Raw genomic sequence first — 25,962 nt, forward strand, 5'->3', positions numbered from 1 at the left:
GATTGTCCGGTATTAATGCGTCAGTTATTAGTGAAAAGAAGAATTAAAAAAAGTGGAATTCCTGTAAATCATCCAAACTACTCCAAGCTCGCGTTGTAGTACTGATAGTTGTTCGGCCCAGGCGTGCGAACCGAATCTTCAACGAGGGGCGGAGGCTGGTAAGCGAACTGACCCTCGCCGTTATCAGTATAGTCTTCGCCGAGCCCGAGCGCCGACATCCTATCAGCAGACGTGGGCGGACAAGTGAAGCCGAAGCTAGCTACAGTTGGTGTCCTAAAGTCGTCCTCGTAGAATGAATGTGTTGAAGAGGCTGGTATAGTGTCGAAGGAGGGAAGCGATTGGGTTGTGCGTGGGACGGTGTAATCGAATTCCAAGTTAGACGACTGAGTGTGCTGAATGGGAGCGTAGGCCATGTCAAAGTGATTAAGGTGACCGATGTGGCCAAAATCGAAAGGAGAAACAGAGCTCATGGTACTGATTGTAGGGAGCGAGCTGCCGTAAATGGTTTGTGGTTGAGAATACCCAGTGTTGTGTATTTGTTGTTGTTGTTGTTGTTGCTCCTGCTGCTGCTCGAAATAATTCAGCTCCCTGGCAAAAGAATCCTCAGAACGGTGTTTGCGCATTGGGCCAGATGAAGGCTCAATAGCTTCTCCAAAAGGTAGCAAGCCGAGATGCTCTGGTGAGCCATATTGGCTGGAGGAAGAGGGGCGCGACGAGTACTGACTGGCTGAGTCTGAGTTAGTAAGCGAAGACATGTACGAGCAGTCAGACAGAGTGTCTGAGTCTGAAGTCCTTGCGAGGGAACCACTATGGGTACTACTATGGAAGCTGCGGTAGGCATCCTTGCCGTCTCTCGAATGTGTGCGGGTATGCACCGCGAGGTTATCAGAGCGGGTAAAAGACTTGAGACACACGTCACATCTAAATGGACGCTCTTTGGTATGGGACCGCCTGTGTCTGCGGAGATGTTCATGCCGCTTAAACGCTTTGCCGCATTCGTCACACCGGAAAGTGCGCTCATCGGGTAGCTCGTTAGTGAGGTGCTCGAGGTGGTTCCAAGGGGGCAGTTTGGAAGGGGTGTCTTTGTGTGCAAGACTGCGCTTCTGTAAGATCTTTCTCAGAGTCTTTCCCTGCTTGTAGAACTCAGAGCCATTTTTTGTGCCGAGGAGAAAGACGTGAGAGAGGTTGTTGTCGTTGAGCTGTTGGTGGAGAGAGCAGTCATGGAGCCATTTGAATTTGAAGCTGGGCTCAAAAGTTGCAATTGTAGAGGCCTGTGCGGAAATTAGAAATTGAGGTACGGCGGGAGTAATTGAATAGCCAACGCACGGGGTTGCCGGCAGCCTCGCGTTTCAAGTCACGCTCCAAGGCGTCGAGAAAAAGTCTGTCATGCGGCACAGCGTGCCAATTGAAGAGCTTTTGCTTCTTCTGGGTGCGGATAGCGCCATATCTGAAGAGAAGATCGAGAAGTTCACTGCCATTATCTTGAATGATGCTGTCAATACCAGGTTTTAAGTTGCGTAGGTCAGAAGAGATGCCCTCGTTGAGTTTTCTGTGGTCACGGATGTGTCTGCCGAGAGAGACAAGTTTAAAGCCGACGATCTTGAATAGGTCGGATGAGGATATGTAGAGATCGTTTAACCAGCGAATGCAGTGAATGTAATTTGATTCGCTCTCTAGTGGTATTCTGTGTATTAGAGCATGTGGATGGAGTGGACCTAGATCCAGCTCGTTATTAAACAGAGAAGGAGCCTCAATTAAGAAATTATTTAGAATTTTAATCGAACCAGCGATTTGAACGTCTATTTTATCCATGTCTAATGGTTTAACAGGCACCAGGCCAAATTGTGATGATCGTTGAGTTGAAACACCCATGTCAACGACATCTGAAGTTGATGCCGAGTGCACACTCCTCGAGCAGAATTTGACTAAAGTGAATAATTTGACTAACTCAATGAGCTCAATGGTGTTTAGTCTAGAGGATAGGATGACTAGACTCGAGGGTGCGGTAACTCCGCTGCAATCATCGACCAATGGTTTGGATGTTGTCTGTAGGAGTGAGTGTAGGATTGTGTGTTCGAATCTCTCCTAATTCATTTGATACATAGACATTCAATCCTCACTCAACGCCATTGATAGCGATCAAAGACTATCAACGATCACCAGCGATGACGAACAAGCAATTATCGCAGGTGCTGATTCAAATGATATTAGACCTTACTTGAAATTAGTTTGTTCGCTATGCAATCAACTTAAACACCTAAAACACTCCCAATGGTCTTCTTCTAAGAATGCTGCCACCGATCTCAAGAACCATGTTCAATCAGGTACACAATCCCTATTAAGGGTGTTTCAGGGCTGGGTTAGAGACGTAAGCATCCCAATTGATGCCGATAGCTGGAATCTCTTGGATTTCCCGGGTATACCTCAACACGCCGTCGCGAGGTTAAGTGCCTTTATTGATGCTGTTTATCCTATACTAGACCAACTAGATGACTCTGCGTATACTCATCCTTCTATCATTTACTCCTCTGAACGCGCACGCTACTTAAACATTTCTCTCCAGCCAATCTACAAAAAGTCTCAATTTTCACTTGATGCTCATTCTAAATCTGGTCCACTTGGTACTCCTTTATATCTAAAAGGTTCTCAATCTCTTTCATCCCTCATAAAGACTGCAATAGCAATGGCTGACGTCGAGTGGCTCTCTGTCGTTGCTTTGTTTGGCAGGTGTGTTGATGATACAGGCGATAAGAAGGAAACAAATCCCTCAGATTACTCATCTCACTCAATCCATTCCCCCTTTACCTCTGCAATTGCACCAGCTGCCACTCTCATCCACTCCGCTACTTCAAACATATTCTCTCTTGCACGTTCAACCCCTCTCAAACACATTTTCCCTGTCTTAGATGTTATTGAAGGTGTTACTCCACTCGCTGAGCCCTGGGACAAAGCCGTCACTGCGAGATGCACTCAGCCATCCACCAACCAAGTCGCCGCTTTGGTTGAGGAGTGTCGCTCAATCGCCCTGCACAGCTTTTCCGATGTTATCAAGCGCGTGCGCTTGCATAACGAAGAGAAACACATGACGGATGTGTCAGTAGTGACGAATGATACCATTGCATATCTCAAAGAAATACCCGCATATTCCAACACTATGGAGCAGCTCCTGAGGCGTGTGGAGTGGGGGGGAAGGAGTGAACAACGCGCACCACGCGCCAACCTCCTCGAGAATTACCTCCGTGATGTACTCACTAATCTGATAACCACACTCACGCACCTCAAACCAAATGCCTACACTACCATTTACACGCTCAACAATCTCTCAGTGCTGCGACGCGAGCTGATAGAAGCTTGCGAGCCGGTATCACTCGACCCTAGCAAAGCCGACTCCCCCTCAAACCGCGACATAGGAGATCTTTTAGGTGAAGCAGCTGAAGATGCACTCAACGACGCTTTGCGGACGTGGCGCATGGCGTATCTCGACGCAGTGTGGAAACCGTCCCAGGTGGCGCTGACGTCGGATGAGCTGAGCACCACAAATCAAGGGCCACACGTCCCCACGGCATTAGGGGGGAGTGCCGAACGTAAACAGCTCATCAAGGATAAGTTCAGCAGATTTAACGAGGCATTTAGCCATCTCGAAAGCTTGCATACCAAGCACCCCGTCGCCAAACGCGACAAAACGCTGCTTGGCAGACTAGGCAAGGAGTGCAAAGCTATGCTCCTACCTCCATACGCTACGCTCTGGGGTAAAAACCAGTCGGGGGACTTTGCCAAGACACCGTCAAAGTATATGCGCATCACACCTGATCAGCTCGAGGCGCGTATTGATGGGTTGTTTGTGTAGATGGCTTGTCTATTTAGTGTGCGAATTGGCGTGTACATTGCGTCTTTATATTTGTTTTACTTTTTACTTTTGTGTGCGCGTGTGTGCATGTGTGCATTTGCGTCACTTGATTAGCAACTTCAATCACCAAACAAAATACACCAGTCAAAAACCAGAAGATGGGAGTACCAGGATTATGGGATGTGAGTGGCAGAATGGCGTGAATGTACCGCTCAATTGGCTCCAGCTCCTCCGCCCAGCCGCGTGCTCCCACTCGCTATCGCGGATGTCTGTCGATGCGTTTGTAGCAAACAACCGTGGACACCGGGGACTGCGCGTAGGCGTAGATGCCTCAATCTGGCTTATACACTCACAAACAGCGCCTGGCGGTCTAAATCCAGCACTCCGCACGCTTTTCTTCAAACTGAGCAAGCTGATGACGCTGCCGATACTCCCTCTATTCGTGTTCGATGGGCCAGGCAGGGTGGGTTATGAGAGTGCGCAGTAGACCGCCTTTTTAATGCACTACCCACAGCCCAAAATGAAACGCGGTAAACAGGTACGCGGGAGACAGCCCCGCGGACTTAAAGACTTTATTAAGCTTATCGACGCTTTCGGCTTTGAGCATCACCAGGCGCCCGGTGAAGCAGAGGCTGAGCTAGCCCATCTGTCCAAGATGGCCACCATCGACGTCATCCTCTCTGATGATGTCGATAGCCTGCTTTTCGGCGGTGTCAAGATTCTGCGCAATTGGTCCCTCACTCTGTCGGGGAACAGCAGTCGATCTCAGCTGCAACTGCAGGCAGATGGACAAACCCGCACCCATGATTCACTTGCTGCCGACGATCACCGCGTCGAGACCTACACACTTTCCGACGTGCACAGTCATCCCTCCACCGCCGTCACGCCTGCTGGGCTTATTCTCGTTGCGCTACTTGCAGGCGGCGACTACCACCCAGTGAGCGGGAAATATTTCTCTCATTGCACTGTCTCACTTCAATGCAGGCCGGAGTGCAGAACTGCGGGACCAAAAACGCTTTCGGCTTGGCGCGAGCAGGTTTCGGGGAGAAGCTGATGGAGGGTGTGAGCTTGACACCGCCATCTGAGCTACCTTCCTTTTTGGATGCGTGGCGGGCTGAAATGCGCGAGGAGCTCACTCACAACACCTCCGGTCACCTCAGCAGCAAACGTCCAGCAGTAGCTGCAGCGCTAACGCCATCTTTCCCCGACATGGAGGTTCTCGCACGCTACACGCACCCACTAACGACGGCGTCGACCGAGTGCGACGCTGTTTACCGCGCCTCACTCGCCGCAGTCCGTTTCGCGAAAGAGCCCGATATCGCAGCCCTAGCCCGTTTCTGTGAGGAATACTTCGAGTGGGGTGAACGCTCGCGGATCGTTGCCAAATTCCGCAGCAGCGTCTGGGACGGGGTGTATGTGCGTGCGCTGCGCGCTGCCACTTGCGCTCTGGATAGTGGGGAATGTGGGGAATTCAACGAGGAGGCCAAATCTCATCTCGTCCGCATACACCAAACTCGCAACAAAAGCAACGCAGAAAGGTACGTCGAGTACCGCATTTCAGTCGATCCCGCACCTTACGTTCGCATCGTGGAGATGGCACTTACTGGTGACATGCGCGCTTTGAGAGAGGCTCGTAAACGCAACGACCCTGCTCTGCGCGATCTGCGCAACGCCTTGCCAGATGAGAACGGTGGTAACAGCCTTGGCACGGATGTCTCCTCGTCTAATTTGGATCTGACAGCGGATCCTACCCCATCTCAAACTCAAACTCAAACTCCATCGCAGTCGCTGAATACACAAAAATCTAAACCACCTACTGACCAACACGCCCCGCTGAGAATGTGGGTGCCGTCGCAGATTCTCCGCGCCGCTTTGCGCAATGAGACGGATGCTTTCGATAGCGGACGTGGTGTTCATTCCAGTGGTAGCGAAAGAGTGGCGACAGTAGCCCCGAGCCGCATCCCACACCCTGCATCTGCTTTAGTACGCGAGAAGACCATTGTGGATGAGCAAGATAAGCAAGATGAGCAAGGAGATGGTAATGGTGGCGGTGATAATAGTGACATTACTACTCGATATAGAAGTGTCAGAGGTAGTAGAGGTGGGAGAGGTAGAGGTGGTGGTAGGCGCAGACGCGCTACTGCCAACGACTTCACCACAAACACGCACAACACCCTCACTCGTCACGCTACCATAGAAGACCAGCCTGATTACACTCAAGCTAACAACTTTGATTTCGTCGATTTCACCGACTCGAATAACCCCATCGTCCTGCCTTCTCCACCCAAGGTGAGTCGTAAGAGGGCGACAAAGGGCGGTGTAAATGTGGCGAGTACGGAAGGTTACGTAGGCAACCGCGCAAGCACTCAACGCACCCAGCAAACTCAACACACTCAACGCACTCCACGCAAAACCAGCGGTAGTAAGCGCCACGTCGATAGTACGTCGACTGACAATCTCGGTGAGCGTTTGAAGCGGATTGGTGCGGTGGGAGAGGGTGCACAAGACACTGCAGCGCCTGAAGATTTAAATGCCAGGGAGGAATTAAGAGATTCTGAAGACGCAGCATACTCAGGATACTCAGGATATTCAGGTCATCCTCAACATCATCGACACTCTCCGCCCAGCTGCAGCAAAACTCCATCAAAACCCAAACAATATAGCCTCGCCAGCCCTCTGGATGCATCGCTCAGTCCACCGTCGCCTTCGGCGTTGTTTGGTTTGGGTGGAATGGGTGGAAATGAGAAGGAGAAGGGGGAATTTGGGGAATATGCTCTGAGGCATAGGCATAAACCTAAAAACAAAAACAAGGAACCGATACAGATTGACGATTCACCCGTAAACACAAACAACACCCAGGACCTAGATGGAGAAAGAGCGAAAACGACCCGTACACACGCAAGCCACTCACCTATCAACATTTCGAGCGACGAAAGCTCAACGCCGCGGGGGAAGAGTACGAGCGTGGTGAAGGGGAGTAAGAGTAGGAGTAAAAAGAGAGATTCACTGTCGCCGTCGTTGCGGCGTAGGAGTGAGGGCAGCAAAAGAAAGAACAAGACACTTACGGGTGTGTTCGCCGGGCGTAAGCCTGTGCATACGCCTGCATCTACGTCTGCCCACAAGCAGTTAAACAGCAAGACAAACGACGTTATAGATCTGACGTAGAGATGATGATGTAATAATACAACACAAATGGAATTTGAGTTTAATTGAGTTAATGTACAATAGACCACTATGCAAAAAGTAATTGAAAATATAGTCCAACTACCAAAAGTTTTCACTGCGTGCTTCAACACTATACTCACCTCTTTCGCATCTCTTCCTCCGCTCAAGCAACCAAGCGTCGAACCAATTTTTCATTCGCAGGCGACTCGCCGGCTTTGCATTGTTGACAGTGGCGATGATGCGCGTGTGGTCAATGGAGAGAGCGAAGCAAGTGAGTTCCGTGAAAGATGAATGTTCCGAGTAAGGTACGCCATAGCAGCTAACGTAATCGTTAGAGCCGCGTGTGCTGTGAATGTGTTTGTGCGTGTACGTGTCCCACCTGCTGAGGTCTTGTTTAAGGAGGAGGTCGATGGACGGCGACTTGCTATCACTTGCCGACCCACTCCCACTACTGCTTTCGCTCTTGCCGCCCCTTCCGCCCCCGCTGTACGTCCAGCCGGTCGGCTTAATGCCGATTACGCGCGAAAAGCGCCCGTTGAATCTGGATATGTAGTCGGGAAGCGCGGCAATAGTTACCCCACCCAGACCCTGAATGTGCACTTGAGCAGCGTAAGGGTCGGAAGTGAGGAGAGCATCGAGGTCGCTGTCGCGCTCGTTGCGCAGAAGCGCTTGTCGCCGCTTATCGGCGTATACTTTGGAATTGAGGGCATGAGCAATCGCCTTTACTATCCGCTCCTTGCCGATGGAATAGGTGCCGACCACAACGAGGACATCGTTGGGGAGAGTATGTGGGTGAATATTTTCATTTTCACTTTTATTTTCACCACTGGATGGTTTTTCATCTGTCACGTACTCACCATGCTCATCTTGCTCAGGAGCACCACTCAGCTTCTTCCAGCCACCCTTGATCATGTCGAGCATTGAGCTGTTTGGCTGCATCAGGCTATTCACTCGCATCTCACCCCGTAAATTCGCGAGGACGAGGTCGCGGCAGGCATCAATAACGAGTGGCTGTGGAGGGAAGGAGTAGGTGGGATTGAGGTAGGTGGTGTCTAAGTAGATAATGTCGAATTTTGACCGAGCGATGGCGGGATGGCGTATGTGTCTGGGACTGGCCCTGAAATCGCCGCAATGGAGGTATTTGAAAGAGCGGCTGCTGCCGATCCACGGGGAAGTGAAAGTGGATGGCGCAGCATCGACTGTCTGCCTACCCTCGAAGACAATAATGCAAGAACCGGGGCAGTGGTTTGCGTCGATAAGGGTCGCGGTGACGCCATTCGTGCCTGGGATGGTGTGTGCAGTGTTGAGTGAGAGCGGGCGGAGGTACTCTCGCTTGACGCTTGTTATGTGGTGGACGAGCTCGGCCGTAATCTCGGAGCAGTATATCGGACCACCACTCCAGTTCTTGGATAGTGACTGATAATGGTCGCTGTGGGCGTGTGTGAGGAAGTAGGCTGTGATATTGGGGATGGACGAGTACGCGAACGCGTCAACGGCGATGGGCATTCCTTGGAGTATCTTGTAGAAAGGAGGTTGGCGCGGTTGGCGTGGCTGTGATTGTGCGTCTGCCTCCGCATCTGCCTTCTCTTCGGGGTTATTGGATGACATGAGCACGTTGAATGCAGATATCTTTTTCTTCTTCGCGGGTGGCGGGGGAGGAGTGGGCGAGGGGGATAATCGCTTGTCTTGTACTTGGTTGTTCTCTAGCTGCTTATCAGCCACAGCCACAGCATCATAGCCACCATCCAGGCATCGGTTCACGTGGTGATTTGCAGCTGGTTGATCGTGATTGGACAAATCTAGATTGCAAACCGGGCAAAATGGGCAAACCGGGAGATCCATCGGGTGCAATCTTCTTACCAACCGACGGTGATGACGGGATGGAATAGAGTGCTTAAATTCTGGGTAATATTCGTGATAGCGACGTTGAATATAAATTTAGTACAAATATTCAGCAGTCCATTTAAATTAATCAGTAAATCCATCTACACAAGCATCATCGACTACTCGAAAGCGTCATTCTCCAAGTTTCTGGTTATTTTGTTAAATTTGCAAGGTAATGGAAGCGTAGTGAGAGTGTACAACCCAGTAACAGTTCAACCACAATCTGTAATCTTCTCAAACCACCAACTGTACACTGATTGGATTTACATCTGGACTCTCCTCTATAAGCTGGAATCCAACGCTGATCACCTTATCATCATCCTCAAACACTCCCTCAAACACATCCCCATCCTTGGCTGGGGTATGCAATTTTTCAACTTTATCTTTCTTAGACGCAGTTGGGCTGTTGATAACAAGACACTCTCTAATCAATTACATCAGATTTCTGCCAACAGCAACCCATACACCCTTCTCCTCTTCCCTGAAGGTACCACCATCTCCAACGATTCTCGCCCAAAGTCAAACAACTTTACGAAGAAAATTGGCGTTGAAGATTTTCACCATCTCCTCTACCCACGTGTTACTGGTCTCCTCCACTCCCTCAGGTCTCTCTCCCATAATCCCAACCTCCAGGTCATCGACTCTACCCTTGCATACCCAGACATCCCCCCTGGCGTCTACGGCCAGGACTGGTACACGCTTAAAAACACCTTCCTCAGGCGCATCTCGCCGGATATTATACACTTGCACATGAGCAGCTGGAAATTGTGTGACATTCCAATCCACTCGGATGATTTATTCACTAGCTGGCTTCTACAGAGGTGGCACGAGAAAGAGCAACGTTTGCGTGTTTTCCAAGAGTCACACACTCTAGATCCATCTGGCAAGTACCAAGACATCCCTCTCAATCTAACCCATCCACTAGCACACACACTCGATGCTTTCATCTACTTTGTTCCTATCATTTTGGTGTATGTTCTATGTCGTTTGGTGATATAAAATTCATGTCATTTGATATCGATAATCATCTAAAGGAATTTGCTAGCCAGGCTGCTCAGCCCACCCGAGTCACTTCCTCCAATTGTACCACCACTCATCTTGGACTTGATGACGAGTTTACCGAAAGTCATTGCAGCGCTGTCAACAGCAGACTGTTTGTCGTCGCTGCTACCATGACTAAAGTGTTCATCAGCCAATTTCTTAGCCTCGGCGATAACTTTTCCGAGGAGATCGCTATCTTTCTCGTTTGTCTGGTTTTCTCCACCAGCAAAGTGTTTCTTGAAAAGGCTCATAGCGTAAGCAGTGCCGTGCTCTTGAGGCGAGGCGCCCTTGGTATCGCCCTCTTCAAAAACCTTGTTATGTGCCTGCACGGAGCCTTCCTCATCCACATGGCCATTCATCTCGCCCTGCTTGTCGTTGAGCATGCCTACTGCCTTCTCGAGGTACGAGTGCTGTGACTCATCGCCGTGCTCTGACTTGGCCATGCCGAGGACTGACCTCAAATCGAATCCTTGCCCAGAAGAGGTGTTACCTGAGTCGCCGCTATTACCTGCGTACGCCTCATAGCCTTGTTTAGCCATATTTACAAAGTCCATTGTGGATGTGCTTGTGTGTTTACGGTGCTGATGGTGCTGGTGCAACGTGTATTGCTATCTGATCGGTCCGGGAGCAATTCGGGAAATTAGAGCGTAATGTGATTGCGGAGGAGAGCCCAAACTTCAAAGGTGCACTTGCCTGCATTTTAATGCGTTGTCTGCTTGCATCTCCTCATCTCCCCGTCCACCTCTTCATCTCCCGAACATCCATCATCTGGATAACAAATTCAGATAACAGATAAAAGATGGGCACACAACATGCGCGCGCGGCCCTGCATGCCGCACACAGCCTACGCGCCGTCCCGCGGTCGTGGAAGGCGCGTATTGGTCGAGTTCTACGGGAGGGGGAGGACAAGGACGCACAGGGCACACAAAGCAAACGACGTCTACTGAGTGAGTGAGTTAGTTGCGGGGATGTCCACCGACGCGATCTTACAAAATATAGTCTATGGCAGCCACACCAAACAGCTCGTTGAGGCTCTCCTCCGCGATCCATTGGCTGGCGGTAAAGCTGGTGGTGGTAGTGGCAGTAGCAGCAGCTCTAATAACACCCCCCACACCTCCGCTACAGACATTCTCCAGCAGCGAAGACACCTCGGCGGACGGCGGAACGAGGGGCGCGTGTGGACTATACAGCACAGCCACCAACACGCTCCAAGCACACCCACCACTGAGCATGTCCTTATTCCTCTGCCGGCGCTGGAGAAAGTGGATGTGGTTGAGTGGAGTGACGGTGACGGCGATCGGGAGAGTTGGTCCAAACACGCACACGCACACCACTCCCAACTCACCGACGAAGCTGTCGCGTCGCACGACCTGATTATCGATAATGGGCCAGCAAGTGCGTATCTCCGCGGCTTGTTCGGCGATCGGCCACGAACAATAAGTATAAACGGGCGCAACGAGCTCGCAGTAGATGCGACAGGTGCTCTCGGTGCTCTTGATGCGTTTGAAGCGAAGGACGTAAATGGGTATACGCGACTGACGGATTCCTCCAACATACGAAAGTTGAAGCAAGTGTTAGTGGGTGATATGCGAGTAGCAGAACGAGAAGCGCACGCTGTGCACGCAGTCAAACTGGCACTCAGCGCGACAGACAGAGTGCTGCGCACGAAAGAGCACGTTCTAGCGTCGATGGAGAGGGAGAGTGAGGTATGCGTGGAGGAGACAGAAGGGGAATGCGCCAAACTCCTCCAACATTTCCCGTCGTCTACTCACATTCAACACGATCATACAGTCTCGTTGCACAAGGCACTCGCAATGCTCAGGTCTTTCCCAGTCGCTCTCCTCCCTATACGCATAGACGACCTGGGTGCGTTTGTGGAAGGGATACTCAACAAACATTTCGCTGACACCCTCGCACTCGAATATGCCGCCTTTGATGGCGCTGTTGCCCAGACTAATGCGCGCGTTCACCACCTCGCACATGAACAGCTGGAGCGCGCGGGTAAGCGGAGTGTAGAGGGTATAGAGGGTTTAGATACAAATGAAGATAAGGATATGCCTCTGCACCTGCACACAGCCATCCACCAAAACAACTTGGGCAGAAACGCGTCTGCACTTGCATCAGCACCTTCCACAGACAGCCGCAGTATAGCGCAGCGCACACTCAATACTCTCACACAGCCAGGTGGCTTGCCTGACAGTATAGCGGCGCGGATGCAGGCAGCGCTTGTGCGCGCGTACGGGGGTGTTTTGTCCACAAGTGCACTGGGGTATGCAGGCGCTATGGGTGAGTGGTGCACAACTCAGTCAGCAGTTGGTCTAGCTGTTTTAGGTGGCGTGTGGAGCGTCAAGCATGTGCTCACCAAGTGGACTACCTCGGTTGGGATGTTTGAAAGTAGCTGGAAGAGGGGCTATGCGCTGATAGAGGCGGAAAGCGAGGACTATAAACAGACAGTCAGAGCTGGGATGATGAAAGATGCGCGTTTCGTAGATGCCGTTGTGAGACAACACGTGAATAGACACAGGCACCAACTGGAAGATTTGCAGAAAGAGGTGGAAGGAGTGAGGAAGGAGTATTTGTAGGGTGATTTGGGTGTATAGATGAATGAATAGAAATGATTTGATTTGGTTGGTCGGCTAAGTTTTAGTGGGATCGAGAATCCACCACCTTCTCTGTTTGTGCAATGCCATCATCATCCGCAACGAAGAAGACAGCGAAGAAAACAGCGAAGAGTGATCAGTCTATGGCACCTTCTAAACCACCATCTAAAGCACCTAAAACACAGCCCAAGAGCATCCTCAAGAAGAAGGAGGCGGTACAAGAGCCGAGCAGCGAAGACGGGGAGAGTGATGAGGGTGACGTGGAGGGCGACAGCGAGAGTGATTTAGACAGCGATGTAGACGCAGACTCTGATGCCTCCGCGTCGTCCGCCTCCTCTGGATCATACACCACGCTCAAACCAAAGAAACGCAAGCGCAAGAATAACGAAACAGAGGCAAACACTTTCGCTAGTGCCCTCACAAACCTCGCAGACACCTCAGCCACATCGGCGAAAAACCTCGAAATTCTCCCGCAAGCCAACAAATCACTCAAGAAGCACAGGATGCAATTGAAGGCGCAAAAAGTGTTGCGTGACGAGGCCAAACACAAGGAAGATATTGGCAGAGTGCGCGATGTTGTTAGTGGCTGGGCTGTGCCGTCAACGGTGATCAAGGGGGGTGAAGGAGGTGCAGACGCAGACAACGCAGTAAACGCACATGTTGACTCCGGCGCCGCCAAGGAAAAGAGACTGAGGAAGGTGGCACAGAAAGGTGTCGTGCGCCTATTCAACGCAATTCTCGCAGCTCAGAAAGCAGAGAGTGGCGCTAAAGTGGTTGATAAGGAGAAGGATAGGGGACTGGGTAAGCAGAGGCTTGAAGCACCCGCTAATTTCCCATCGCAAAACAAGAAGCAGGCTAAGAACACAGACACTGTAGCCAAGAATGCTTTCATGGATGCCATACGTAAGGGATGAATATTTTGTAGAATTATAATTTTGATTTTTTTTTATGCTAAATTCTTATCTAATGACGCCATTTGTAAAACTCCTAAACTCCGGCGCTCGAGTGAAATGCCGGGGTTGACTGAGACGACCATCAGATGACGCGGGATAATGGGGAAAATAAAAGAACGAGTGGAATAAAACAGCCGGTTTAAGTTTTACAATGAAGCACATATTCAACGATCCAAATGAGCTCCTCAAATGCGCCATCAATGCTCAGCCAACCCTCAATCCTTCCCTCGCAGTAGACGTGGCCCAGGGCGTCGTATACGATACACATTCACCCACACCGCACAGGCGTGTTTCTGTTATCGCAGGCGGTGGCTCTGGTCATGAACCCGCGCATGTATCGCTCGTTGGTGGGTAAGAGTGTACATCCGGCAGAACTCAGCTCATACGCAATCACAGGCACTGGTATTCTCCAAGCCAGCGTCTCTGGCCACATATTCGCCAGCCCCTCTTCCACGCACATCCTCCACGCCATACAGCGCACACCACCCACCCACGCCATCCTCCTCATTATCAACCAATACACAGGCGACAAGCTTAACTTCAACCGCGCTGCACAGAAGGCGCGCTACGATGGTCGCGTCGTGCATACAGTCACTGTCGGAGACGATGTCTCACTTTCCCCCACAGCCATCGCCAAAGTTGGGCGCAGGGGGCTCACAGCAAACCCTCTCGTCTGCAAGGTGGCTGGAGCGGCGGCCGAGCGTGGGCTGGATGTGGAGGCAGTGCAGCTTATTAGCGAGGCGGTAGCTGCGAATGTCGCCACTATAGGAGCGTCGCCCCAACACTGCCATGTTCCAGGTCGAGAGAGGGCGCAGGACGAGTCCACCGATAACTCCTTATATGTGGAACTGGGTCTCGGTATCCACAACGAGCCTGGGGCTAAGAAGGTGGTTGACAATTCACACTCTCCACACACCCATCTCATTCAAGATATGCTCCTTAGAATCCTCTCCTCCCCTTACACAGCCTTTGGTGATGAGGACGACGTTATACTCGTCGTTAATAACCTGGGCGGCCTCTCGCTTGTCGAGCTGTATGGTGTGGTGGGGGTCGCTAGTGAGGTGCTCACCAGACAACACGCTATTCACCCCCTTCATACCCTCGTAGGATCATTCATGACCAGCCTCAACATGCCCGGCTTCTCCCTCTCCCTCCTCAACGTCACCCGCGCAGATAGCGTGTGTGGCGGTGTCGGCGGTGTTAGCGTGGTTGATCTGCTGTACGACCCCACAGCCGTGACGGCATGGCCAGCTATGAGTATGGGCAAAAATACAAGTATCGAGCAGGAAGAGAGGCAGGAGAGGGTGGAGGATGGGTATGATGTCGGAGCTGAGGTTGAGACTAAGACTGAGCAGAACAAGACACACGACAAAGTGAACCTTGAAGCGCAACCATCCACACTCACACCACACTCAAGACTCATCGCTCAAGCAGTACACAGCGCATGCGACGCCGTCCTCGCAGCTGAACCCGATCTAACGCACTGGGACACGCTCGTCGGCGACGGCGACTGCGGTACGACATTCTCGGGCGGTGCATCAGCCATCAAGGCAGCTCTCGCAGCAGACAGGCTCCCGCTCACACATCCAGCCCCACTCTTTTACTCCCTCTCCCTCCTCGTCGAATCAAGTATGGGCGGTACGGCTGGTGCGCTGTTCGCGCTGTATTTTGGTGCACTCAGTAATGCGCTGAGCGGGGCAAACGACGTGGGTGAGGCGAATGCGAGTGTGGATGTCGACTGGAGTGTGCATCTCACATCCGCTGCTCTAACTGCCCTCGACGAACTGCGGTTGTTTACTCCCGCTCAAGTCGGTGATAGGACGCTCATGGATGCTCTCATCCCCTTCTCCAGCGCGCTCGAGAGTGGGCTGGGTATCGCCGTCGCAGCTCAGCACGCTAGGAAGGGTGCTGAAGAGACGGCTTTTATGGTTGCTACTCTTGGACGAGCTGCTTATTGCACTGATTATGCAGATGGCTCTGACGTTAATGACAAGGACAACACTCACAACAATAAAACCCCCAATATTCCAGATCCTGGCGCTATGGGTGTGAGCGCTATCATTGGCGGTATAGCAGGTTGTTTTAATTAACGTGCTTGTATGCTTTGAATACCATGGATAATTTCTTTCTGTCTAAAAATACAATAGGGTGCCATCGCACCATATAAACCTCTTACACACGCTCACCGCGCAATCTACGGGCAAGTTGAATGTCCTTTGGCTGAATTGTAACTCTCTTTGCGTGAATGGCAGCAAGGTTCGTGTCCTCGAAGAGTGAGACAAGGTACGCTTCACTGGCTTCCTGCAGGGCCATAACAGCGGAAGATTGAAAACGCAAGTCCGTTTTGAAGTCTTGCGCAATCTCCCTTACTAATCTCTGGAAAGGGAGTTTTCTAATGAGGAGTTCGGTCGACTTTTGGTAACGACGAATTTCTCTAAGGGCGACGGTACCTGGACGGTAGCGATGTGGCTTCTTCACACCACCAGCTGCTTGCGGGGCGGCTGTCTTTCTTGCTGCCTTGGTGGCGAGTTGCTTGCGTGGTGCCTTACCACCTGTGGACTTACGGGCAGTTTGCTTAGTTCTGGCCATTGTAGATGAGTTGAGTTGTTTGAAGTTACTGAAGTTGAATATATACGTTACGCGGTTTAAATATATGCTCATGTTGAATCAATTTCCATTTTCATCACGCGCAAGCTCACCCAAATGATCCGAAATTGTTCGTCAGTGGTAGTGCGGTGTGAGAAGCAATTAAAATTCACAATCTGAATATATAAAGCTCTGGCTTTATTTTGGTATTTTTATATTCTTTATATTCCCTCTAAGCAGCTCAGCATCACGCGATTTATATAAGAACTAAATCTGATCTGATCGCGGCTGATGTGATGCAGCGCGTCTCGAAATGGATAAATAGCCAGCGCATCTCGAGCAATATCCATCAACAACTCTTAGTATAATGTCAGGAAGAGGAAAAGGCGGCAAAGGTTTAGGAAAAGGCGGTGCTAAGCGTCACCGTAAGATTCTCAGAGATAATATCCAAGTGAGAATGAGTGTTTTTGGGGATTTCGTATCTAACAATCCTCTAGGGTATCACAAAGCCAGCTATCCGTCGTCTCGCTCGTCGTGGTGGTGTGAAGCGTATCTCTGGTCTCATCTACGAAGAAACACGCGGTGTCCTCAAGGTTTTCTTGGAGAACGTCATCAGAGACTCCGTCACCTACACCGAACACGCAAAGAGAAAGACTGTCACCGCTCTCGACGTCGTCTACGCCCTCAAACGTCAAGGAAGAGTCCTTTACGGTTTCGGTCAATAATTGGCCGCTTGAGCCACCCTCCCCCTCAGCTATTGTAATATCAATTGTACACTAATTTCATACCACTTTGAATATTCTTAAGGGTACCTAACCTGAATATGTATAAACGTAAATCCCCGCCTTAGTTTGTGATTGAAATGCTCACATCACGTGAACCGCAACTGTCATCATCGATAAGCAAGATAACACGGATAAGCGTGGAATTGGATATGTGATGGGATTTATGCGGTGAGTTGCGTTTCAAGGGAATTGTAACCCACTCACACACCTCTATCCAGACGAGCAGAAGAAGTCGAGCTGCTACAGCTACAAGATTCAGATAACCCGTACTTGATTTATCAGCCACCATTCGCATACTCGCTGCCGTCTCAAATGCTCGTTATCGGAATCGTACTCACTCTATGCACCGTTCTGCTCTCACACCTCTCTTTCACAGCGCAATACCACTTTCCACTATCAAAGCTCAACTTTCTTTTACAAACGCTGGCTGTCCTCAGTCTCCTTACAAAGGTTTCCGCTGAATTGGCCCTGGCCTCTATCAAGCTTTACGACATTTCCTCAATTTGGCCTTATATGTTTGAATACACGGCTATTGACATACCTTACATTGAATGGGATGTTTGGAAGACTGGCGCGTGGCTAGCGATGTTAGCTATAGTCTCAGCACTTGTCAATGTGGGTGGTTTCTATTTTTAGCACTGAGATCACTAATGTCTCACCCCTCACAGCTCACCCACATACAATTCCTCACTCTCCTCTTCCCTTCAGATCTCGAGCAGCTGCTAATATTCACTATTCTTGGCCCTTTAGCCGTCGTTGGCGCTGCTCTCACCTTCTGCGACCTCAGCAGCTCTGACTCCACTATCAAGACCGCAGAGTCAATTAAGAATGTTTGCAACTCTACACTCACCCTTCTCTTCACTGCCGCTTTGATTATCTGGGGTGGCGTTATCAATCGTCGCCGTGCTTGGAGGACTGACGGTGGCACTGCTGCCTTTGGTGTTTTTGCTATAGCCTTGGCTGTTCTTGGTACAGCTGTAAACTTTCTCATCGTCAAAGAAGATGAAGTTCCTTGGTTACAGTCGGTTGAATGGGCTATCGTTATGTGGCAGTCCTGGCTCGGTTTCTGGTGGTGGGTTGGCGCCGGTATGGGCATTGGTGAGGTCGAAGATAGACGCGCACGTAAAACCAAGAAGCAGAAACTCAAACGACGTAACAAGAATCGCACAGTCGAATCTCAAGTTGAATCCATGTTCACTGATAATGGTGAGAATCAAGCCGTCAAACGTAGATGGCGGAGTAGTCACAATAACACAAACAATATTCATAACACCCCTCAAACTTCCTCGTCAGACTCACCTGAAACTTCCTCAGATACCTTCCTCTTCAGATTCTCGCCCAGCTATCTCGTTAGTTATGTGTATAATAGTCTCAAACGCGCACACAACGCAGCTGCAAGAATACAAGCAAAAGAATACAAAAAGAAGCAAGAACAACATGAGAGGAGATGGGGTCCAGGTGAATTCGCCATGTCCTCAATAAACCCTATTCCTCAACATTCTCAACTCTCAACGACGGATGAGGACACTGAGGCTCTCAAGTCGGAAAGAGGTGAAAGGAGCTGGTTTAAGTGGTCGGAGAGGTTTCGACGGCGAAGAGCTGATGAGTGGTGATTATGAGTACTAGTCAGTGATAGTGTTGGACAAAATCAAGACTCAATGAAGGTTCAATGAAGACTCGATATCCGGATAATATACGTTATGAGTTTTGTATAAGTAGTGTAGTATGCATCTTAGAAATATAAATATGTTCACTCTCACTCTCAATCCTCTTTAAGCAACTTGAGTTTGTCGTGTACACCCCCATGATCATCCTCATCACCCTCCTCCTTGATATCGCCAATCTCGTCCGCCTTACGCTTCCTGCTAGTCGGATCATCCTCATCGTCGATCAATTCAACCTTGACGTGATTATAAACCCACCACACATTGAAATAGTTGCTACCAACCTGTATAGATTTTTTATCAAGCTTGCTGGGTATTTCAGGCAGTGGATATTCCAATTTCTGATTACGACGACGTGGATCACGCAAATTGGAAGCGCCTCTAAGATGAAATTTGAGATGTTTAGTGATATTTTGTGTACCTACGCTGATCCACTTGACAGAATGTTCCAAGCGATTGATTTCCTTTTTGAACTCCTTACTATCGAAATGAGCGTAGACGAGCGAGTACATCCGTTTATCACATTTACGCGCTAGCTTTGCAAGTTCTTCACTTTGGTCTGCGCGCGCTAGCAAGTTCTGCCATTGGTGGACACCTTCGTACTTTTCAATCGCTTCGGGACTGTCCATTAGCACGTAGACGAGTATCACATTGAGTGGACCCCATTCAGGGAATTTTATACAGCTTATTGAATCCGTGTGCAGAAATTTACTTAGCCAGTCGCACAATTCATTCTCTGCCCACAATTTGCGATCGCCTGGATGATTGTCCTGCTCCAGTGGCGGGAATGGATTCACTATAAAGAATATCGTCTCCTGGTTCTTGTATTTCTTCTTCCATGGCTTCTTCTCGACGAGCATTTTTCGGTGGATGGGTTGTGGTCGGTGATCTCATTATAGACATAGATAAAAGAAATGAAAATTGGCATATCTCAATTTTTCAGCTGTTTGTACATTCATCCAACTATCTCGAAATCATCGCGCACTCTCACAAGCGGCTTCTTGATCGTCAACAAACTAGCCCTGCCTTCCTCACCACCCGAAGCCGCCACTCCCTCTTTCCAGGTGAACTGCAGTAATTGTCCACTCGTGATGACCTCTTCTGGCTTCTCCTTCAACCCAAGCACCTGAATCCTTTCAATCTCAATCTCCTCGCCCTCCGTAAACGACATGCCTGGCTCTAATTGCGTGCTTCTCAACGCCCATCCTCCTCTGACATCGCTACTGATGCTACTGAAGGTGAAATTTCTATCGATGAAAGCATCACGGGTGTAGTCGAAAGAATGCCCGTCATCCAGATACACCCTACCTTGAGCTTCGCCATAGTGATCGAGGGCTATAGTGAGGGTGAGTGGATCGCGAACCATCAGACTAGCCGACCGTCTAGCGCGTTCCCGTGTAGGTATAATACTCCCGCCCCTAATAAACAGCGGGAGGGTATCTAATTGAGTGGGTATATTGAGAGTGCGATGAATGTGTTCCTTCGCGAAGCTGATTTGGTGGGTAAAGTAGTCATAGTAAGGCTGAGATCAGCGTCAGTAACAAGCTTAACACACCGAACACAACAAACTCACCTCATCGCCACCCAAATATACACCCACGCTCTGCGCATCCTCTTGCACGACAGGCTTCACGAGCAACTCAGCCGCAGCACCGACGTAGAACTGATCATCGATGTCATACCCCGCTTCATCGCCCGGATGTACCAAGAACTGTGGCCGTATCACCGGCATCCCGTTGCGCGTGCTCGACCTGAATGCCGTGTACCACAACGGGAGAAGGGTGTAGCGCAGACGGAGCACATCGCGCACAATACTCCGATATGGCTCGCTCAGTGTGTGTGGCTCGCGTCGTTTCGTGTCAATGTGCGCATGCGCTCGGAAAAAGGGATGGAATGCTCCAGTCTGGTACCATCGCACGAGATATTGCGCAGAGGGGTCGCCGAAAAACCCTCCAACATCCGCACCCGTCAACATTATTCCGGAAATACTGTTGGCGAGATTCATTGGTGTCGCGCTGCGTAGATGCTCCCACGTGCCGAGGTTATCCCCCGTCCACACCGCACCGAAACGCTGGCTACCGGCGAAAAATGACCGAGAGAGTACGAAGCTTCGCTCGTTGACTTCCCCTCTTTTTTCTAACCCCTGCGCGGTAAGATTGGTGAAGAGGAGCCCGTTCATGTTGTGTATGTCGCGGTGCTCGACGTTGCCGTGGAATAGTACATCTTTTGGCATGGTGATTTCAGGCCCATTGAATACAGTGGGCTCGTTCATATCCACCCAAGTAAACAGATTGCGCGTTGAGTCCTGTGTCGTGTGTTTGAGTGTTGAACGTCATGCGATGCATACTTTCGCTCACCTTCCACTTTTCGAAGCTGAATAGAGAAATCCACCAGTCCCAGGCTGCGGGGTTGAGCCTGTTGTCGTGAACATGTGAGTAAGTGAGTGGGGATGTGCGAATGAATAGCACCCACATATCTACCCACGAAGACGCACCTGCCCAGCACCACCCTTCATACTCAGACTGTCCATCGGGGCGCTTGACCAGCAGCCCTCTATCACTGGCTTCTTGGTAAACGTAAAAATTCTCATCGCGGCTTAGATGAGGATCGATAATATTCACCGTCTTGCGCCCAGTCGCTGCGATGCTCTCAATCATATCGACAGGATCAGGGAACTTCCTCTTATCCCACAGGAAATACTTGTGGCCTTCAGCGTACTCTATATCAAGCCAGAGAACGTCTACAGGCGCATCAATGGAATCGAATCCATCAACAACGCCCAGCATATCCTTCGACGTGAAGTAGTTCCATCTGCACTGGTGATGTCCAAGGGCGAACTGCTGCGGCAGCTGTACTACACCTGTGAGAGAAGCGTACTGAGCGAACACATCCTCGACCGACGGACCTGGTATCAAAAAGAGATCAATAATTCCACTCTCGCCCATCCACTGGGTCGAAGTGGAGTGATTCGAGGGATGTTTCACATCGATCCACATCTCACTCGCCGAGAGGAGGAAGACAGCGAGAGAGGAGCGCGATGAATGGGCGTGCATCAGCGGCACAGATCCATACAGTGCCATCGGGGAGCTGGCTTCGTACTCAAACACATCAAGGTTGTACAGCCGATATGGCTCCGTGTACGGCGGTGAGTTGTCGACATATGGCGTGCGCCGTGGTGATGTGCCGTCTGTAGGTGGAAGTGCGAGCGGTGCTGCGTGCTCCGGTATGCCGTATATATGCGCATGCGACGGGAAGTCAATGTCGAGCGAGAATGCCTGTGGTCCTTTAGGCTTGGAGTCGGGTTTGTGGTTGAAAGTTTCCTCCCACATTCCCTCTACTCTGGTATCGTCGGTGTCGCTGCGTCGTCTGTAGTGCTCCATGTGCAGCAAATCATTTGCGTTTATGTCGACGAGTGTCTCACCCGTTGCTGTGTTCCGGAGAGTGAGTCTGAGGGGGTTGTGCTGCACGGTAAATTCAAGTTGCTGGTGAGTGGAGGTACGGAAACAGAGCACGTCTGTATCGCGAGTGGATTTGACGTCGATGGCGGATGACGCCATCAGATCTGGTTCAGCGATGAGAACATACGAAGCTGTCTGATTGTAGCGCTGATAGATCCCGCCAATCTCATCGATCCTTAGCCTGGGCAAGCCATTTGCTAGTATGTCCACCTGCAACCCAAAGTTGACATGCGGCGGGGCGAGAAGATTCTTCATACTCCAAGCGAATGTGGCTAACTCTGGCTGTAGACGAGTAGCCGGGGACTGCAACACATACGCTGACTGTGTGTTCTCATCTCCACCATTTCGCAATCTGCGGCAGAATGAAGATTGATGACATTGCTTGAAATCGTGCTGCTTGACGGGTGCGACGGTGTGAAGGAAAAGCACTAAAGTGAGAAAGACGATTGACCACCTCATCGTGGTTGAGTAGATACCTCCATGGCGGCAACCACCGCGGCAACGACGCCGAGAACGGCAAAAACACAGCATCCGACGTCCAATACACCTACAGCCACTCTAGCGCGTTTGATTTGGCGTGGCTGTCTGTCATTCCAGGGCTGGCCACTTGAAGGTGTGTTAGTGCGCCCACGCTGCCTGGAGCATGTCCAATAACCCCCACAGGCTTCTGCTTTACTACAAATACTTACCCACTTCCCTCCCCCAACATCCACAGCTCCATCGACGATCTCACTTTGGCTTTGGAAATGACGCGACATAGACCATTGCGTGTATGCGACAGGCTCAATTTGAATTTAGACAAGTGGATTATAGAAAATACTTACATCACAGTGTGGGTAGATCCACGCGCAATTCCTTCAAAAAGGTGGTTAGAACGCGTCTTCGGTGCTTCGTCTTCGACGCATCTACACGCCGTCATCGTATCGTTGGATGACGTAGCAGATGAGCCAGGTTCGTCTTTGGGAATACACGCGTCACTACTCTCACTCCCCTTCAGATCCGTCTAATGAATTCATTATCTTCCGCGATAACGCAACTCAATCTCTCAACTTGGGCAGGCGGAAGAAGAAAGTGAGAGAGAGTGCGAATGTCGCAAGGCCAGACGATCCTCTGCCGAGAAGTGTGTCTGCTCACTCTTCCACTCAATTCTGCCACTAACCATACACACACCAGCCAATGTACCTGCCCAGCCAAAGCTGGCTCCACTCGACAGGCTTAACATGCGCAAGTCGAGTAGTGAGCTCTCGAGACTATTCCCCTCAAGGCCATCGTCTGAGTCTTCCCGGCGATCTTCAGACAAAGCAATGAAGCCTCCAGAAAGCAAACGAAAGAGAAGCTCTCTCATACCAGCTGCAGTAGACGCCATAACAGACTCAGACACAGATGCATCTAAGGACTCTACCGTCTTCGGCACACCATCCAACAATCAAACCCAAGCCAATAACAAATCATCCTTCAAAAATCAGATGCTAGCAACATTTGCAAACTACAATCTCAGCCAATCACATCCCGAATTCAACCAACTTTGGTCGATTTGCATAAAAGGTGTTTCATTCGCATTTAGGCATAGAATCCATACCGATATCATCGACAAAGAGCAGATTGATCAGGTAGTACTGAAACACTTGTCCATGTACCTCCCCAACAGACCTTCTGTGAAGGTTGTAAAGTAAACAATGTAATATGCATAATTCATCATTTACTAGCATCTTCTAACCATTAATCTTGGCACTCATCTCAGCCTGTTTGGTGAGAGCAAGCGGACAGTCACCGCGAGGCATCACAACTTCTAATAAAGTGAGTTTGGATGCATTTGCAAAGTTCTTGTCATTCAAAACCTCATCCAACTCAGCCCTAGTCTTGACTTGGATGCTTTTATGCTCAGCTTGTTTTTGCTTCGAACCAGCTGGTGGCGAGAAGGTCTTCAACAGCATTTGATGATCAATGTGAGCAATTTCATTGTATGCTGCAGTTTCCCCGTGTATTTTGCGCTCAATTTCATAGCCATCGTTGGATAAGACCACCAATATTGGCTTAAGTCCAAGCCTTATAATTGTCGCTAACTCTTGAATTGTGAGTTGGAGACTACCATCACCGATAAACAGCACCGTGCGCCTTCCTTGGTCGCGAGCTGCGATAGCAGCACCTAATGTCCCTGGTAGTGAGTATCCAATCGAGCCCCAAAGCACTTGCGAAATAGCTGTAGCTTTGTCTGGCAAAGTAACATCAAGTATACCAAACGAACTTGTACCAGTTTCTGTGAGAATGACATCTCCAGTGTTGAAGAAATCTCCAAATCTTGGCCAAAACCAGTCATGTGTGATTGGTGAGTTGAGATTACCCTTGCTTTCTTCAAGAATTTTGACATTCTTCACTTCACGGGCTTTCTTAGCAGCGATAAACTTCTCAGACTTGGTTGGGTCTGGCTTGGCTATCTTGCGTAGTGCTTCAGCCAGCTTTGGAATGACTACTCTCATAGGAACACCTGGGTATCTAGCATAACCAATTACAGTCTGGTCTGAGTGTAGCTCTATCGACTTCTTCTCCTTCAAATTCCCACTCCAACTACCTGTATTTCTGTAAGAATCACAATGTAACATAATGATTACCCAACCAACCAGTGTTAAAGTCTGATGAGAGTGCACCAACGTTGATCACAAGATCACTAGCTTCAGCGAGCTCTTTAGTCTCGACCGGGTTCGAAAGAGCCCCAATGTAAGTACCACCGAAATGTGAGTGGGATTCATCAATCGCACCCTTACCCATAGGGGTGTCAAAAAATATCATGTTGCCCTTTTCGACCAGAGCCTGTGCTTGCGCCTCCACTCCGTACCTGAGAGCACAAGCGTCGACAACAACGGCAGGGTTCTTAGATTCTTTGAACAGCTTAACAATCTCCTCTACAACAGCATCGTATGCCTTTTGCTTCTCCGACTCGTCAGCGAAAACGGAGGAGTGAGCTTCAACAAGACCTCTGATTTCATGAGCGCTTGGCAAAGGAGTTTTGAGTGGTGCAGCAGGAATCTGAGACTTGACGAGATCGCTTGGAAGAGTGAGGTAAACAGGTTTGCAATTGGAGATAGCGTGAACGATAAGTCTGTCTATTTCCCCGCCAGCGCCCTCGCTCGAACTAAGAAGAGCTTGGGCTGACGTAATTTCACGTGCTGTGTTTGCGAAAGCCGAGTACGAGGAATCGGTAGATGCAAGCGTATGATGGAGCACCTTGCTGCTCTTCATTACAGATGTTGCCGCCACGCCGACAATGTGGAAGATCGGAAGTCGCTCAGCCATACTCCCAGCAACGCCGTTGATTGCGCTAAGCTCACCGACACCCTGCGTCGTAATGAGTGTGGCCATATTCTTACACGTTCTCGCATATGCATCACTAGCATATGCAGCATTGAGTTCATTTGTGTTTCCAATCCAGTTAAGGCGTGGGTGCTCTTCAAAGTAATCAAGAAGTCCCAAGTTGAAGTCACCTGGAACACCAAAAATTGGTTGCTGCCCACCGCCACCGAGTTGGTCAATACGGGTGACAAGATATTCAGCAATCGTGCATGTGTTAGAAGGTCTATCGACCTGAGGTGTTATGTCTACAGCTGCCATTGTACGTGTGTGTTTGTAAGTGATCGTTTATAACAGCGAACAATCCCGGCGGTGGGAACGAATGATTTGATCCACTGACGATGACGTCAATTTGATAGAACATCCAGAAAGGTGCTTTGAATCCAAATTCAAGAATCACAGTAATTTGTTTTTATCGACTGAATATTGATTCTTAGACATGCTTGTTTAATTCCGTTATTTATATATTGCATCATTACGGCACCCGAGACACATGTGTCCGATAACCGACATTTTAACTCGTGAACGAAAAAAGCCAAAGCCCGTTGAATTATAGAAAAATAACTACAAGCGTGTATCTTAAAACATATTATAAATGGGAGTAGGGTAGAATCAGGGTAGCAAATAAAGGCTA

The 25,962-nt window shown here is 49.9% G+C and overlaps 16 protein-coding genes across 16 annotated transcripts; 9 read left to right on the plus strand and 7 right to left on the minus strand.

The window, feature by feature from the left end:
* Positions 1-77: 77 nt before the first annotated feature.
* Positions 78-1,812, minus strand: J056_004710 (Transcription factor steA; the record flags this gene model as incomplete). Its single annotated transcript, XM_009269900.1, has 2 exons — positions 78-1,271; positions 1,327-1,812. 2 exons carry the CDS (start codon positions 1,810-1,812, stop codon positions 78-80), a joined length of 1,680 nt encoding a protein of 559 aa, XP_009268175.1.
* A 58-nt stretch (positions 1,813-1,870) lies between these two features.
* Positions 1,871-3,847, plus strand: J056_004711 (Exocyst complex protein exo70; the record flags this gene model as incomplete). Its single annotated transcript, XM_009269901.1, has 2 exons — positions 1,871-2,054; positions 2,106-3,847. The coding sequence occupies 2 exons, from the start codon at positions 1,871-1,873 to the stop codon at positions 3,845-3,847; spliced, it is 1,926 nt and encodes a 641-aa protein (XP_009268176.1).
* Positions 3,848-4,005: 158 nt separating this feature from the next.
* Positions 4,006-7,012, plus strand: J056_004712 (Flap endonuclease GEN-like protein 1; the record flags this gene model as incomplete). Its single annotated transcript, XM_009269902.1, has 4 exons — positions 4,006-4,029; positions 4,074-4,310; positions 4,362-4,784; positions 4,832-7,012. The coding sequence occupies 4 exons, from the start codon at positions 4,006-4,008 to the stop codon at positions 7,010-7,012; spliced, it is 2,865 nt and encodes a 954-aa protein (XP_009268177.1).
* A 99-nt stretch (positions 7,013-7,111) lies between these two features.
* J056_004713 (DNA cross-link repair 1A protein) lies at positions 7,112-8,854 on the minus strand (the record flags this gene model as incomplete). The annotated part of the gene is made up of 1 exon (XM_009269903.1): positions 7,112-8,854. One exon carries the CDS (start codon positions 8,852-8,854, stop codon positions 7,112-7,114), a length of 1,743 nt encoding a protein of 580 aa, XP_009268178.1.
* Positions 8,855-8,884: 30 nt separating this feature from the next.
* Positions 8,885-9,895, plus strand: J056_004714 (uncharacterized protein; the record flags this gene model as incomplete). The annotated part of the gene is made up of 1 exon (XM_009269904.1): positions 8,885-9,895. One exon carries the CDS (start codon positions 8,885-8,887, stop codon positions 9,893-9,895), a length of 1,011 nt encoding a protein of 336 aa, XP_009268179.1.
* Positions 9,896-9,924: 29 nt separating this feature from the next.
* On the minus strand, positions 9,925-10,491 carry J056_004715 (uncharacterized protein; the record flags this gene model as incomplete). Its single annotated transcript, XM_009269905.1, has 1 exon — positions 9,925-10,491. One exon carries the CDS (start codon positions 10,489-10,491, stop codon positions 9,925-9,927), a length of 567 nt encoding a protein of 188 aa, XP_009268180.1.
* A 245-nt stretch (positions 10,492-10,736) lies between these two features.
* Positions 10,737-12,519, plus strand: J056_004716 (uncharacterized protein; the record flags this gene model as incomplete). The annotated part of the gene is made up of 2 exons (XM_009269906.1): positions 10,737-10,884; positions 10,937-12,519. The coding sequence occupies 2 exons, from the start codon at positions 10,737-10,739 to the stop codon at positions 12,517-12,519; spliced, it is 1,731 nt and encodes a 576-aa protein (XP_009268181.1).
* Positions 12,520-12,620: 101 nt separating this feature from the next.
* Positions 12,621-13,451, plus strand: J056_004717 (uncharacterized protein; the record flags this gene model as incomplete). Its single annotated transcript, XM_009269907.1, has 1 exon — positions 12,621-13,451. The coding sequence occupies one exon, from the start codon at positions 12,621-12,623 to the stop codon at positions 13,449-13,451; it is 831 nt and encodes a 276-aa protein (XP_009268182.1).
* Positions 13,452-13,641: 190 nt separating this feature from the next.
* On the plus strand, positions 13,642-15,580 carry J056_004718 (Dihydroxyacetone kinase 1; the record flags this gene model as incomplete). The annotated part of the gene is made up of 2 exons (XM_009269908.1): positions 13,642-13,837; positions 13,887-15,580. 2 exons carry the CDS (start codon positions 13,642-13,644, stop codon positions 15,578-15,580), a joined length of 1,890 nt encoding a protein of 629 aa, XP_009268183.1.
* An 82-nt stretch (positions 15,581-15,662) lies between these two features.
* J056_004719 (Histone H3) lies at positions 15,663-16,079 on the minus strand (the record flags this gene model as incomplete). Its single annotated transcript, XM_009269909.1, has 1 exon — positions 15,663-16,079. The coding sequence occupies one exon, from the start codon at positions 16,077-16,079 to the stop codon at positions 15,663-15,665; it is 417 nt and encodes a 138-aa protein (XP_009268184.1).
* A 364-nt stretch (positions 16,080-16,443) lies between these two features.
* J056_004720 (Histone H4) lies at positions 16,444-16,801 on the plus strand (the record flags this gene model as incomplete). Its single annotated transcript, XM_009269910.1, has 2 exons — positions 16,444-16,527; positions 16,574-16,801. 2 exons carry the CDS (start codon positions 16,444-16,446, stop codon positions 16,799-16,801), a joined length of 312 nt encoding a protein of 103 aa, XP_009268185.1.
* Positions 16,802-17,015: 214 nt separating this feature from the next.
* On the plus strand, positions 17,016-18,474 carry J056_004721 (uncharacterized protein; the record flags this gene model as incomplete). The annotated part of the gene is made up of 3 exons (XM_009269911.1): positions 17,016-17,029; positions 17,080-17,476; positions 17,530-18,474. The coding sequence occupies 3 exons, from the start codon at positions 17,016-17,018 to the stop codon at positions 18,472-18,474; spliced, it is 1,356 nt and encodes a 451-aa protein (XP_009268186.1).
* Positions 18,475-18,623: 149 nt separating this feature from the next.
* Positions 18,624-19,385, minus strand: J056_004722 (uncharacterized protein; the record flags this gene model as incomplete). Its single annotated transcript, XM_009269912.1, has 1 exon — positions 18,624-19,385. The coding sequence occupies one exon, from the start codon at positions 19,383-19,385 to the stop codon at positions 18,624-18,626; it is 762 nt and encodes a 253-aa protein (XP_009268187.1).
* Positions 19,386-19,480: 95 nt separating this feature from the next.
* On the minus strand, positions 19,481-22,238 carry J056_004723 (Glucosidase 2 subunit alpha; the record flags this gene model as incomplete). Its single annotated transcript, XM_009269913.1, has 4 exons — positions 19,481-20,047; positions 20,099-20,830; positions 20,883-20,940; positions 20,998-22,238. The coding sequence occupies 4 exons, from the start codon at positions 22,236-22,238 to the stop codon at positions 19,481-19,483; spliced, it is 2,598 nt and encodes an 865-aa protein (XP_009268188.1).
* A 225-nt stretch (positions 22,239-22,463) lies between these two features.
* J056_004724 (uncharacterized protein) lies at positions 22,464-23,656 on the plus strand (the record flags this gene model as incomplete). Its single annotated transcript, XM_009269914.1, has 4 exons — positions 22,464-22,596; positions 22,647-22,934; positions 22,981-23,103; positions 23,157-23,656. The coding sequence occupies 4 exons, from the start codon at positions 22,464-22,466 to the stop codon at positions 23,654-23,656; spliced, it is 1,044 nt and encodes a 347-aa protein (XP_009268189.1).
* Positions 23,657-23,695: 39 nt separating this feature from the next.
* J056_004725 (Pyruvate decarboxylase) lies at positions 23,696-25,589 on the minus strand (the record flags this gene model as incomplete). The annotated part of the gene is made up of 2 exons (XM_009269915.1): positions 23,696-24,552; positions 24,602-25,589. The coding sequence occupies 2 exons, from the start codon at positions 25,587-25,589 to the stop codon at positions 23,696-23,698; spliced, it is 1,845 nt and encodes a 614-aa protein (XP_009268190.1).
* Between the last annotated feature and the right edge of the window lie 373 nt (positions 25,590-25,962).

Source organism: Wallemia ichthyophaga (genome assembly GCF_000400465.1).
Source record: "Wallemia ichthyophaga EXF-994 unplaced genomic scaffold scaffold9, whole genome shotgun sequence".
Taxonomy (NCBI): Eukaryota; Fungi; Basidiomycota; class Wallemiomycetes; order Wallemiales; family Wallemiaceae; genus Wallemia; species Wallemia ichthyophaga.